This window comes from Dermacentor variabilis, chromosome 2 (genome assembly GCF_050947875.1).
Source record: "Dermacentor variabilis isolate Ectoservices chromosome 2, ASM5094787v1, whole genome shotgun sequence".
Taxonomy (NCBI): Eukaryota; Metazoa; Arthropoda; class Arachnida; order Ixodida; family Ixodidae; genus Dermacentor; species Dermacentor variabilis.
The window spans coordinates 124,448,765-124,464,085 of NC_134569.1; the positions used below are offsets into that span (position 1 = coordinate 124,448,765).

The 15,321-nt window shown below is 46.4% G+C and overlaps 1 protein-coding gene across 2 annotated transcripts in view; it reads right to left on the reverse strand.

Moving 5' to 3' along the window:
* The window catches only part of LOC142570966 (uncharacterized), a 33,597-nt gene extending 22,085 nt beyond the window's left edge, over positions 1-11,512 (reverse strand). Inside the window, exon 1 of one of the 2 annotated variants that reach the window (XM_075679263.1) lies at positions 11,320-11,512. In XM_075679263.1, the coding sequence (XP_075535378.1) occupies positions 11,320-11,436 (117 nt within the window). In that variant the 5' untranslated portion in view covers positions 11,437-11,512. The remainder of the gene's footprint in view (positions 1-11,319) is intronic. The other variant, XM_075679262.1, reaches the window with a different exon arrangement.
* Between the last annotated feature and the right edge of the window lie 3,809 nt (positions 11,513-15,321).

The following is a 15,321-nucleotide window of genomic DNA, read 5'->3' on the forward strand; positions in this document are numbered from 1 at the left end:
GGAAATACTTTTTCCTCTCTGTTTCTATTGCAGGGCACTGGATAAGAACATGGAGCACTGTCAAGCTATCGCCGCACCTCCTACAAGTAGGAGAATCCCCGCCAGTCAAGTGGTAGGAGTGAGTATTGTAAATTTGTCCTATTCTTAATCGGCAAAGAAGTACTTCTTTGTGCAGTGCTGTTTTTTCACTTATCCAATTCCACAGTTTGATGTGTAACTTATTCAATGCTTCTGTATCCCACTCTGCTTGCCAATGATTCCTCAATCTACGGCGCAGAAAGGGCTTTAGGTCTGTGGCAGGAATGGGGATATTTCCATCTGTGTCGCTAAACCTCACTGACATAGCGTTTTCGTCAGCAGTTACGTTGCCTTTTATACCCTTATGGCCAGGTACCCAGCATAGGATAATCGCTTGGTTGCACATATATGCAGAGCACAACAAGCTATACAGCTCATTCAAAACGGGAATCTTATGCTTTCGTAAGCTAATCAGGGCTCTCACGACGCTTAATGAGTCTGTAAAGACGACAGCCTTAGCGACATTTCTGCGCCTTATGTGTTTAATAGCCGAAAGTGTACCGTATGCTTCTGCCGTGAAGATACTGGTGTGTGGGTTTAGCGGCCCAGATGTTGAAAATGAGGGTCCGAGAGCTGCGTAAGCAGCACCAGTAGGAGACTTCGAAGCATCTGTGTAATATTCGTCACAAGAATACTTCTCTTTAAGTTCAATAAAATGTGATTGTATGTGAGCCTCAGGTACTTGTTTCGATAATTCTAACAAAGAGATGTCACATTGGATAGTTTGCCACTCCCAATGCGGTGGAAGCCGAGAGCGCGTCATTAAGACATTCTCTAAAGAGAGACCCCTGTTTTTTCTGTGAGTGCTTCCAACAGGAGGGACAGAGGAGGCCGGACACCTGGGCGGTTACGGAACAGCCTGGCCATGAAGGAGTCGTGAATAATTGAATGACATGGATGATCCACAGCTGATTTTACCTTCAAGGCATACGAAAGATTTAGATATTTCCTTTGGTAGTACAGGGACCATTCATTAGATTTGACGTAAAGGCTTTGCACAGGACTAGTTCTAAAGGCACCTGTTGCAAGGCGGATGCCTAAGTGGTGTACAGGATCTAAAATGTTTAGAGTACTAGGTCCAGCAGAATTATAGACTATGGCGCTATAGTAAAGGCGTGTTAATATTAGGCTTTTGTACAACTTTATTACGCATCTCCTGTCACTTCTCCAAGCTGTGCGTCACAACAGCTTCAGCAGATTCATAGTCTTGAGGCATATTGCCTTAAGATACTTCAGGTGTGGCACAAAAGTTAGCTTACTGTCTAGAAGGATCCCTAAAAATTTGTGTTCACAGCTCACAGATAACCATTCTCCATTGAGATTGATTGCGGGTTCCGCCAGTATACCACTCTTATTAGAGAACAGGAAGCACGTACTTTTTTTCGGATTTAGCTTAAAACCATTTTCGTCCGCCCACTTAGACAATTTATTTATTCAAAGCTGTACATGTCGCTCACAGATACTTAGATTACATGATTTAAAACCTATCTGGATGTCATCTACATATGCAGAATAAAACATACTACGTGGTATGGCAGTCTGGATCGAGTTCATTTTGACAATAAAAAGAGTGCAGCTCAGCACACCTCCTTGTGGAACACCAGGCTCATGCGTAAATGGACAAGACAGAGCGTCGCCAACTATAACACGGAACGTGCGATAGGAGAGGTAACTGTGAATGACGCATAACAAGTTGCCTCGAACTCCCATTTCAGACAGATCACGGAGGATTCCAAAGCGCCAGATTGTGTCCTATGCCTTCTCCATATCTAAAATACGGACAGGAAAAACTGTTTGTGGACAAAGGCATCACGGATATTTGTCTCAATGCGGACAAGGTGATCTATTGTGGATCTGCTCTCTCTAAAATCGCACTGTAAGGGATCTAGTATCTTCTTGCTTTTAAGAAAATGGATGAGGCGACGGTTAATCATTTTCTCAAATAATTCGCATATACAACTTGTCAGAGCTATAGCCCTATAACTGTTGGGCGAGGAAGCGTCCTTGCCCTCTTAGAGAATATGGATTACGATTGCTTCTTTCCAGACAAACGTAATGTAGCCTGCGGAGATCATAGAATAGAAGAGTGACAGTAGTGTTTCTTGGGTTTCAGGGTGTAGGTGTGTGATCATCTCGTACATTACTCTGTCACTTCCTGGGGCCGACTTGTTGCAACAGTTCAGTGAGGCTTGGAGCTCAGCCATTCCAAATGGACGATTGTATGCTTCATTGGATCAGCTGTTGCGCCCCAATTTTATCTGTTCTGCAAGTCGCTGGTATTTTAGAAATGTGTCTGTGTAATGAGTTGTACTAGAAATGTGCTCAAAATGTGATCCTAGACAATCTGCCTGATCCTCAAGAGTGTCTCCTTGTGTATTTAATAAAGGTAAGGGATGAGTTTCGCGAGCTTTTATTTTGTTCACCCTGTTTCAGGCTTTTCGTTCATCTGTATATGAATTGATGCTGCTTATGCAGCTTTTCCAAATTTCGCGTCTAGCGTGACGGCGCGTTCTTCTACCTTGCGACTTGATCGCCTTGAAATTAATCAGATTCTCTGTGGTTGGGGAGTTACGGAGGAGGTTCCAAGCCTTATTTTGCTTTTTCCTGGACTCCCTACACTACTCATTCCACCATGAAATACGTCGTTTCGAAGGCGACCCATTTGTTTGGGGAATACATACTAATGCAGCCTCAATAATGAACGCTGTTATGTGGGCTAATGCGTCGTCTAAGCTAAGTTCAGAGATAGTATTCCAGGGCAGCTGTGTTAGTTCGCGAAACGTTGTCCAGTCGGCTGATTCAACTCTCCATCGAGCAAGATGTGCATGACACTCACTTTGTTTTTCAAGGTTTAGAACGATGGGGAAGTGATCACTTCCATAAGGGTTATTAATGACATCCCACTTAAGATATGGCACATTTGCACTTGACGCTATGCTTAGATCAATCGAAGAAAATCTTTTGTGTGTAGAGCTGTAAAATGTTGGCTTTTTCTTTTGCAGCAAGCAGGAACTTGAAGAGAACAGAATGTTTTCGCATCACAGCGAGAGTCGCCCCACAGTGGGCTATGCGCGTTTAGATCACTGACGACTATGTAAGGGTGATACAGCTCATCAATAAAGCTGTGAAATGTTGTGCTAGAGAGTTGATAACTTGGGGGAATGTATACGGACGCGATAGTAACTAGTTTATTTAATAGTACTGCTTGGATAGCAACTGCCTCCAGAGGGATTCGGAGTTGCAGTTGCCGACAAAAAACGCCTCTGTCTACTATTATTGCTACCCCGCCGGACGATGCAACAGCATCCTCTCAGTCCTTCCGGAAAATAGCGTATTGCCTAAGAAAGTTTGTTTGCGTAGATTTAAGATGTGTCTCCTGAACACGCAGCACCTTTTAATTGTATGTGTAAGAGTTCTTTGATATCATCGAGGTTGTGGATCAGACCTCTCACGTTCCAGTGTAATATTTGTGTGTCCATATTGTTTGTGTTTATGTACTGTGTGTCAAGAGATATCACTGAGGTTGGCTCAAGGGACCTTTCCAGGCCCCTTGATGCGGGGTATTTCTTTTTTGTTGTCGCGCTCCAGGGAGCAACGCCGCTCCTTCGGCGTCTGAGACGCCGGGGAAGTTTTTTTTACATCCATCGCCCCGTCAGAGGCGCTGGATGACGCCCGCTCAGCGGGCACGCTCGGGGGTTTTTCGGGCCTGTCTGCACGAGCAGTGGCCCTGGGACCGGCAGGCTCGGAGGTCTGCTGGCCCTTCGTGGTAGGGGGCGGAAGAGCCATGGCTGCTCCCGCCAGGGGGCAGCCATGACTTGCGCGGCTTGTGACTTGAGACGACGACGAACTGTCTTTTGATACAGCGCCGTTCTTTCTAGCTCCGGTTTATTTCTGTGAAAACCTAAGTTCATCCGCTGGTCCTCGCTCCCTGCTCAGTCGTAATGGAAGTGGACGACCCCGCACGTCTGCCGGCGACGGCGGCATCAGCGGCCGCCGCCTCCAGGAAGCGGATCGGTCAGCAGAGCGACACCGACAGCGAGGACACCCATGTCTACTCTCTCAGCAGTGAGGACACTTCCGATGACGACTTCCAGCTTGTGCAGAGCCGCAGAGCGAAGAGAAGGAACACCAGGACGTCCTCATCGTCAAGCACGCAAATAGTTAGACAGACGCAGAGGCCGGACGCCAATACCATCATATCTGTGCCCCTGCTTCCCAACGTCAACATGAAGCTACTTAACAGGCAATCTGTGTCGATGTCACTGGAATCCCTGGTACCAAATTAAATATCGGACATTCAAGTGAACAACCGAAAAAATCTTCTGGCGGTTGATGTCCAGCATGCGGCTGCTTTGACCACTCTATGCAGAGTAACGGACCTCGATGGCATTCAGGTGCGCTCTTACATCCCTCTGGGATCTGACGTAGTCACCGGCGTTATCTACGACGTAGACGTCGCCATCCTTAATAAGGACTTGCGCATTCTTATCAAGCCAGCCAAAGATGAGGTCATCGTTGATGTTAAGTGGCTAGGCAGTTCAGGCTGCGTGAAAATAGCATTAAAGGGTATATATATACCCTCGCATGTTAAGGTGGGACACTTCAGACATGCAGTGCGGCCTTTCATTGCGAAACCTCTTCAGTGCCGCAAATGCATGAAACTAAGACACGTGAGCAGCGTCTGCGAAAATAAGGCAGCATGCCCCCGCTGCGGAGAGCCCCACGCTGTAGATAAATGTGGCGCGACTGTAGTGAGGTGTTCAAATTGCGGAGGATGACATGAAGCTTGATGGAAGAAATGCCCACATATTAAGAAGGAAATGGCCATCTTGAAAGAGATGGCGAGAAATTATTCATCTCATCGCGGAGCCGCTAAAAAAATCAGGAAGCGACGTTCACGTCGCCGGCGCTCCTCAAGGAAGGCGCATGCCACCTCCTACAACACCACCTCCTCCTCCACCGCCTAGGCCAGACAATGTGGAAAGGACCGCGAAGAGCAATTCCACTGAGAAGACCACATCTGCCGAATCTTGGCTGGTTCTACCGAAACGACAACATTCACCAACAGAATCACAGCAAACTTTCGCTGGACAACCCCTGACGTCTACTGTCGGCGATTTGTGCAACCAAGACAGGCAGGTGGCTGATATGCTGCAATCGCTGATTAATACAATGCGCAATATACTGAACAAGCTGCAAACACCAGCAGCTCGAAGCGCTCTGCAATTACTGGATGCACTAAATCCAGTGCTTGCTAGCATCGTTCAAGCATCATGGCTCGACCAATAGTCCCCTTCCGCACTGAACTTAAAAGTGCGTCGATCCTTCAATGGAATGCCAGGGGTCTAAGGACCCGTATATAAGACTTTCGCCAATTCATTTTCATAAATCGCTTCCCCATACTGGTCATTTGCGAACCAAATACATCAACTCCACTCAGACTGTCCGGTTATGAATCTTTCGTCTCGTCCACATGCAGCGCGAGCACGAAAGTGATCATCTACATCCGCACACACTTAACATATGTCGCTAACGCGACAGAGCCTCATGACGACAACCAATATGTCTGCCTAAATGTCCAAAAGAAGAATGTGTCATTTACACTAATTGGAGCCTACATATCCCCAGCGGGTCACTTTGACGGCGAACGACTTAAGAAAATATTACTAACGAACAATGGCCCCTGGGTTATCACAGGTGACTTCAACGGGGATCACCAGCTATGGGGAAGCACTAAAATTGACTCCAAAGGCAGGAGCCTTGCCTCCTTTCCTGCCGACCATGATTTGTGCTTTGTGAATGACGGCAGCCCTACATTTCTGCGAGGCACGACTTACAGTAGCTGCTTGGGCTTAACTTTGGTGTCACGGCGCTTTGCCTCGAGCGTCCAATGGTTTACAGACATAGAAACATATGGAAGAGACCATATTCCAACATACATAAAGATTAGAGGAGTTGAGCAATGCTCTTCTACTGTCTTGCGTACAGTTGATTGGCCAAATTTAAGAAGGATATGGATGACACATGTCGGGAAGGCCTCTCACACACTATCGAAGAAGCAATCGCAGAGGCATTGAAAACATCCATCTGCTCGCTTACAAGGTCAACAAGGCGAACAGACTTGGACATGGAACTGGAGAGGCTGCGTGCGGCACGCCGACAGGCGGAGAGGAGGTATCGGCGCACGAAGTCCGTCTTGGATCAGAAGGCTTCACGACGCATACAAAAGAAAGTCCAGCGTCGCATGGATAAATTGGAAGATAAGCGATGGAAAACATTCTGTCAGTCGCTTGATCCGCGAAAATCGCTCCCGCACATGTGGAGAACGGTTAGGGGTCTTCGCTCATATCCGCATCAAAGGAAGCCCTTCGCTGCTCTGGCCCTCTACCAACAGCCGCTAGGAACTTCAAGTGGCTGAAGAGTTCTGTGCACGGATTGCTGGGTCCGTGGCCATCATTACTGACGCAGCATTGAATGACCACCCTGAGGCACGTGTACCAGAAATGAACGTGCTAGTTTCACTCGAACAGCTCGATGCTGCGTTGGCGACCTGCAGGCGTTCTTCGTCACCAGGACTTATGGCATCACGTATGCTGCCCTATGCCACCTTGGACATGACGCACGTGATGAGCTGCGCAGCTACTACAATGAGTCTTGGCAGAACGGCGCCGTTCCTAAACAATGGAAATCGAGCCCCTTGATCCCCATTCTGAAACCTGGAAAGTCTCCGCTTCAGATCTCATCATATCGTCCGATTGCGCTTTCGAGCTGCGTCGGCAAAGTGATGGAAAGAATGATTATTGCTCGATTGGAATGGTACCTAGAACGATTCAACGTCTATCCAGACGCCATGACAGGCTTTCGTCGAGGTCGCACGTCCATCGACAACGTCATTGACATCGTCACATAGGTCCAAAATCAAAAAAGGCTCAAGCGCCTATCTGCGGCACTTTTTCTGGATATAAAAGGAGCATACGACAACGTCGCCCATGAGGCCATACTAAACTCACTTGAGGCTGTTGGAGTTGGTGGCCGGATGTATCAATGGATTCGGGACTATTTGACTGAGAGGCGTTTTTTTTACAGACCGAAGACGGCCCAACTTCAGACCATTACATCTGCCGTGGTGTGCCGCAGGGTGGAGTGTTGAGCCCTATTTTGTTCAACCTCGTCCTGGTAGGACTAGCGGATTACCTACCGCAGACAGTGCATGTCTCAATATACGCCGACGACATTTGCATCTGGGCCTCTGCGGTGACTCGCCCTCAGCTAAGAGCCAGGCTTCAGCGGGTGGCAACCATGACGGCTTCTTATCTCCGAGAACAAGGCCTCAGTTTGTCTACTGAAAAGTGCGCATTACTTGGTTTTACGCTGAAACAAGTGTCATCGTATCCTGTTACCATCAATGGTCGAGCTGTATTCTATGTTAAGACGCATCGCTTTCTGGGCATCATCATTGACCGCAACCTCTCGTGGAGCTCTCACTGCGTCTATCTGAAGAAGAAGCTAGTCGCCATTGCTGAGGTCTTCAAATTTCTATGCGGGACAAACTGGGGTACACCAGTCCATTCTATGTTGCAGCTGTACAGGGTTTTGTTCCTCGGACTCCTACGTTACAGCCTACCAATGTTGTCAAATGCATGTAAGATGAACTTTCGCGCCTTGAGAGCATACAAGGTCAAGCCCTACGCACGTGTTTAGGGCTGCCTCGGTGCACCTCAATAGCAGCAACAATCGCCATCGCAAGAGACCATACAATCCAGACATATGTAGCTGTCGACTCTCTCAGAGCGCACATTCGCCATCTGTCAAGGATCCCCGACCATCATTTGGCCTCCCTACCAGCCGAGAGACCTCAAGCGACCTTTTCACGAGTAATTAGCGCTCATCAAGAGTGCATACCGGCATCTTTTACGCCGGCGGCGAAGCCTTCCTCTCCCCTGGGGTGCCTGCGTCAGCCTGAAGTGAATTTTACCATTCCTGGAATTACAATAAAGTCCAAGCAACTTACGCTCCTATAATTGCACCAGAGGTATCATGACCACATTCATATATATACCGGTGGTTCGACTTCACCTATCAGCTCAACTGCCGCATTCGTCGTTCCAGCCAAAAACGCTACAGTTAAATTCAAGTTGTCGCACACGACTACATCTATCAAGTAGATGTATGATGTATGATGTACATCACCGAAGAGCCAACAGAGAAATGGGTCGTATTTTGTGACTCTAAGGCAGCCCTTCACAGCATCAAGTCCGTATTACGTCACAGAACTTACTAGCAAATGACATCTGAAATCAGGGAACTGCACCACCATGCTCTGGAAAGAGGTCACCACATTATATTTCAGTGGATTCCTGCTCACTGTGGCATCGTCGCCAACAACCTAGCTGACAAGGCTGCCCGGTGTGCCCACGAAGATACCAAGACGCGTCCAACACGTTTGTCGATGTCGGACGCTGCCAGAGAACTTCGCCCACTTGCGCGCAAGAAGTCCCAAGATCTCTGGATTTCAAGTGGCTTCAATTGCAGATTACGTAAACTGGACCCGACGCTACGGCTACAACTGCCATCTGGCCTTTCCCGCGGCGAAGCAACCTTGTTGTGTCGCTTGTGGCTGGGAGTGGCCTTCCCGAACGCATACTCCTACGGTATGGGAATGGCCGAGAGCCCGATGTGCGACTCCTGTGGGTGCGAGGAGACCATCGAGCACCTATTGTGTACCTGCCCTCGCTACGATGTCCAACGCCTCTCTCTGCGGGCAACTTCACGCAGACTGGACTCGAGACCGTTCACCGAGTCAAAGATACTCGGACCGTGGCCACACCCGTCACTGGCTCGAAAAGCGATTCGTGCACTAGTGCGGTACTTGAAGTGCACGGGCTTAAAGACCGTTTATAGTGTCATTGTGTGTGATGTCCCCCCCACACGTACTCAGTACTTACTCTCTCCCTTTATTCCTCTTTCTATTCCCCTTTCCCCCACCCCCAGTGTAGGGTAGCAAACCGGATGCTGTTCTGGTTGACCTCCCTGCCTTTCCTACCCTTGTTTTCTCTCTCTCTCTCTTGCGCGGCCGCCTGAAGATGTAGCGCTGCCCCCGGCGCGCCACATCGGTGTAGGAAGGACTGGACTGATTTTCGAATGAGAAACGCTTACGTGCCTCTGGAAATGATAGTCGAATTTTACTTTCAGTTCTATGATTTGTTTCTCTTTTTTCCAAGTAGGGCACGATCGCGAGTAGGCGGGGTGGTCACCTTCACAGTTGGCACAGTGGTTTGTTGATGTATAGATGTCAGAAGCGTGTTCAGAAGAACTACACTTGGCACAAGTACCACGTCCTCTGCAGTTCTGCGAGCCATGCCCAAAGCGCTGACACTTGAAGCAACGACGCGGATTTGGGATATACGGTCTGACGCGAAGCTTACATTAACCGGTTTCTATTCTTTCAGGTAGGTTGCAGGTTCCGAAAGTAATGATTATGAGTTTGGTAGGTATTCGCTTGTCATCTCGCCTCAATGTTATTCTTTGAACTTTGCCTACGTTCTGGTCTTGCCATCCTTCAAGCAGTTCACTTCACTTTCACTCAGTTCGAGGAGGTCATCTTCTGAGACGACCCCGCGCACTGTGTTCATTGATCTGTGTGAGCCCACTGAGACGGGAATTCCCCCAAATGCTACAACTTTCGACAGTTTGTCATACTGCACTTTGTCGCGGAGTTCGAGAAGAAGATCGCCACTTCCCATCTTCGTTACCTTATAGCTTGGGCCAATTGCTTCAGTGAGAGATTTCGCTACAACGAACGGTGAGATCATTCTGACTGTTTTCTTATCGTTATGACTATCTACAATGTGGTACTTTGGAAAAGATTGTTTTGGCTGCATGAAGAAAGTGAATGTTTCATCGGTGCGCCCCCTCTTCAGGGAGCGATCAGGTATCGGAGCAAAGTTATTTGCCATATAGAGCAGGAAAATTCGGCGGCGATGGTGGCCACCCACCGCCGAGCCCAACAAGGGGACGCTACAAGGTTGGAAGAATACCTGCAGACAGGAGGATATATTACACACGGTTAACCCTTGCCGCCAGGAAATACGGAAGTAATAAGAAGTGAAGGGAAGACAGGAAAGATGTAAAAGTGGGAGAGAAAGCCGAAGATTGGAGAAGGGGACAGGAAGAGGCAACTACCGATTTCCCCCGGGTGGGTCAGTCTAAGGGTGCCGTCCACGTGAAGCCGAGGCCAAAGGGATGTGCTGCCTCCACCGAGGGGCCTTAAAGGTCCTGACTCTCAGCATCGGCTCAATCCCTAGGATCCACTTTCCCCCGGACACGGCTAAGCAGCGCATGGTTAGACGCGGGAGGGTCCAACCCCCATGTGCTCGGGTACGTGGTGTAGCTAAATAGTCAGTCGAACACCTAACCGAACACCGAACAGTTGAACACCTACTTGTTTTATAGTATACAAAGCTGGTACCTCAATATTCATTACCTTTCATTGCTCATAAACTTATATTTATTGGCAGCATCCGCTTTATTGTAATGTTCTAATGCAGTTCATAGGACCACGGGCCACAAATATAATTCGGGTGTCTAACCTCTAACCAAATAACTTAGAGTCACTGCGCACTTTAAGAAACTCATTGGCTTTATTGCCCCGTATTTTCGGCATGTTTTCTCCACTTCATAATCCTTACGTTCTTTGGGCACTACTTCCGAGCATAAAGTACGGGGGTGTCTGCGAGTCCTCTGCTTTTAATGGGACGTCATCTGATATGTAAAGCTTGTTCTTCAGGATGGGACAGAATTCACAGGATCCGTAACCTTAAACCATCCATTTTTAGGTGCGCGTATTTTCCAGCATAAATTCTATTGCTAACAATAATTTTTACGGTGAAATTACCTATCCGTACTACCTTTAATCATTGATCAATTACGCCAGAGGTCTTGCAACTTGTTCACTGTTCAGTATAGTCGTGTCAATTGATCAATATAGCGGCGAAGCGTTAAACGCTTAGTTGTAGACATTTCCAGGAAGGAAATAGAATAAATAAGCATTTCCGTTAGAAAAGCAGGACCTGTGGGTAACAGAATGCTTGCCCTGTTTTACGCTTGACCATACGGATTGTTATAAATAATGGGAAGGCTCTACAAACAGAAAATCTATTCAGCTCACTAATTCAAGCACATACGATCAGTTTACTGTGATATCTGCAAGTCTTACCGCAGCCAGATTTCTTGCGTACGTACCTTAAATGCATCCGTGACATCGTGTTTCAGTTGGTGCTTTGCTTTGCCTGAAGCGAAAGGTACTTCCAGCAGTAATGCTGAAATTAACAGTAAGACATAGGAAAACAGCGACTGCATGTTTGCACAGAAAACGCGCGTCCCTTCAGCTCTTTCGCTTGGCTGGCGAACAACCAACGACCAATTTCAGCCCCCTCGATTGAGGGCAAGGGCTTACATACTTGGACAGCGAAGCTTTTTTCTTCTTTCTTCGTGATAATTTTAATAACAGATGCAGTTTAAATTGCAAGCGCTCAATTTCTAATATGTCTCCTAGATGTCAGAGTGATCATTTATTCCATAGTTTTCTTCTACGTTTCCTATCTTTTTACTGTTTTCATCCTGTGCGCTAAATACAGCATTTGGTTTAATTAGCTGTCTGCCAAATTGGAAACATGCACTTGGATTCAGTAGATTCCAACCATAATTGGATTCAGCAGAAAGTGGGTGCCATAAAGTGCTAACTACAGAGGTATGCGAAAGCTGCGTCAGTTATACAGGAAGAAACCTCGTGCAATATGTCTAATAGGTGCTGCTTTCTGTTTTATTTGATTGGTCAAACAAGCTTACTGGTCAAACATATACACACAAGGGGGAACAGTTGCTTCACAATAAAGAAAAAGCATAGCCGAAGTTTCCAGCTGGACAGCGATAGAAAATGGTGGTGCCCTCTTTTGATAGTTGTCAGCTGTCACTGGTAATTAACGGAAAAAGGTGGGCTAGCTCGTGTTGATGCGTTTGCTGTGACATAGTTACTAGCTAGAACAAGACTATGTAAAAAAAAATGGTCGGACAGACTAGAGCGCCAGACTTCAACGGACAAGCTTTATTAAAAAAATATGTATCCCGACAACGGCAGCCACCTTTCGATGGTGGCGAAATATGAAAAAGCCCATGTCCTTACATTTAGGTGCACGTTAAAGAACGCAAAGGGCCAAATTCCCAGAGTTCCCCTCTACGGCGTGCCTCATAATGAAATCATGGTTTTGGCACGTAAAATTCCATAGTTTTTAACATGCAATGAGACCTCTGTATGCTCAAATAAATGCGCAGACAGAATCATATACGAATGTGCCACGTACGTGACAACCAAATGCCCAAAGCAAACGACAAGCGCAGGCAACAAGCCATTGTGAAGCACACGATAGGTTCTTCTCGAGGTACAACACTTCTTTATCATTGAGTGCCAGTGATGGAGCACTTACACATTCATCAGCAGCTTTTCAAATGGAAACCGTCTGGAATATTTCCCGATTTAATAGCCTAGTGAACCGCCTGAGCACTTGCGTGTTATGAAAACACGGGGCGCATTTACGATTACATATTCAGCAATGGTCAGCGAAGTGGCCAGCGCCCGCTAAAGCATGTATTGCGTTCCGGTGATCCCTAAGCCGGTAATTCAGGCATCCTGCTCTGTTTGACCCATATAACACATTCCACAGGGAAGTGTAATTTTGTGTACCACCCCCACGTTGCACTTAACAAAGCGGGTTACATGCTTTTTAGTGCATGCACCATGACTTCCGGCGTTGTTTACTAAAATGTACATTCTTGCGAGCTTTAGTGTCATTGAAACTGAAACACCTGCACCGCACTTGTTCACCACCTTAATTAGGCGGTGGAGCACCCTATGTACGTAGAGCGCAGCCCCAGGGCGCCCAATGGGTCATGCGTTCTTGCACCGAGCGGCTGCCGGCTCAGGTTTTACCTCTTCAATGATGCTCGCAGTGACTGACACATCGGGATACCCGGCCCAACGTAACCGGCTCGCTTGTTGCTGAACACTGCAGGAAACGTGGTGCACACAAGATATAAGGAGAGCAGCTACCAGGCAGTTAGTAGCCGTGCCTCTTTTAACAAAGTTGGAGTGTGCCGAACGGCAGTCAATCAAGGGCTTCTTGCTCCTAGGATAGTGCATCGAAGAAAGGGACTTATCGTTTAGAATGATACGAATATGTGAGAATTGTAGGAGACCATCAACTGACAACTCATGTGTGAACTTAGGTTCTACGGGAAACTATTCAAACACAGCCAGAACATCTTTAATAGCAAGGCCACTCCCCTCGGCCTTCAGACCTTTCAGCATAGCAAGAAAGTCATCAACATACCTAAAAATCTTAGCTAAAATTATATTGTGAAGTAAGGAGAAAATACGATTCTTAACAACAGACAAAAACAAATCAAAGCTTGTTTATAACTTGTGACTAAATTTTTCCTAACAATCTTTTTTATTATCTGTACTGAATTAGTATTGCGACGCGTAGGTGTAATAGGCTACTGCTGTTTGATGCGAAAAAAACAATGAGAATCTCACAAGGATAAGATTGTCAATTAAAGTGAAATAAATGAAGAAATTTATACGCATGGCCAAAAGAAATTTACTTGGCAAATCATAAAATGCAAGTGTTCCTGTGGAGGTATTGTAAAGTTCATCGGGAATGCCACATTTCAACTTCGAAAGTCACGAACCTGCACACTAAATCCGTAAAAGCGCACAAAGAAAACCAAACACAGAATCAAGAATAGAGAGTACAAAAAAGAGAGCGCACTTCATGGATTTCTTCGGCTCAGAACTCATTTACTTCGACAGCGGCATTCACTAGCAGGGAAGACAAGGATCTTATTTGCTTGTTTGTTTTGGTTGCTTGCTTCTCTTTTTAGTATATTTCGTCCACCCAATACGCGGAACAGTAAAAGACGCCAGTGGTTGGGGTGTGTTTTATGGAGGAAGGATGCGGATAAACTACTTAACGTAACGTTTGAAAAGTAATTAGAAATTGTGATAGTAGAGGAAGGGTTGTGTGCAATAAATAGGTTCTCCCGTTTTCATCTTTCTAATTAACGAAACCTCTTTCTGTATGCCATATCGTGAAAATCGAACTTACGTACAGGGCCATATTCTAGTATTGTGAGGCTCCCCTTGTCTAAGAAAGCTATATTTATTTAGACAAAACGCATAGCATTTGCAACGAATTATTCTCATATGTTTGGCCAAATGCTCATTCCAATCTTTAATGTTTCGCACCTGTGGAACCTTTTACAAGTTAAATGTATTTCATTCCAAGGACCTTAGTAAAGCCTGTGTATCTTTATTTGCTTGATGTGAAACAGTCACCTTTCTTTCTTTACGTTGTGTAGTAGGGCAATTTCAGAGCACCCATATGCTTGACTTTGACTGTAGCGAAGTATTTCTCATTATCCAGAATTTGTCTCCATGCATCAATGTTTTGTATTCAATTCTTCTATAAATCAAAATTTATGCTGCAAGTGAAGATACAGTTGCTCTGTTAATGGCTTCATGTTTTTAAGCCACGACAAGTTGTTTCGAATGTCCCACCTAGACTTACTGACTCCGAGGCCAAACTTCTACAACTGATGTCACAAGCTCAAACATGCAGTGCCACCTACAAGGTTCGAGCAATTCCTTTTTTCCCGGTCATTCATTCATGCTTTTCTCTCTCTCTCTCTCTCTCTCTCTCTCTCTCTCTCTCTCTCTCTCTCTCTCTCTCTTTCTCTACATTTTTAACGTCCATTTGCAGTACGGCTAATAGGCACTTGGCGCACGGGAATTCTTTGCATTACTGTATAAACAAAGTGGCGCTTTCCTTGCGACGGTAGGCTTCGCATTGATGCTGTCGATACTTTCAACGTTACTTTCAACTAACAACCTTTTCATTCGGCGCATACTTTATGTGGCTATGTGCCATGTTTGAAGCTTATTGTCATCTCTGTCATGTAGCCTCTTTGTGCCGTCAAACGCTGATTTCACGAGCATGACAAAGACTAATCGCTCGTAAACACACCACCACCTTTTGAATAACAATGTCTGTGCGAAAAACAGTGTAAACCACGTCCAGCACAGTATTGCTCACTATGTCCACCAAAATACATGCACAGATTCTACTGTATCCATATTGTCTCTGTGGAGCACAAAACCTTGCCCTAACGACCCAGCACTGTTGTAAG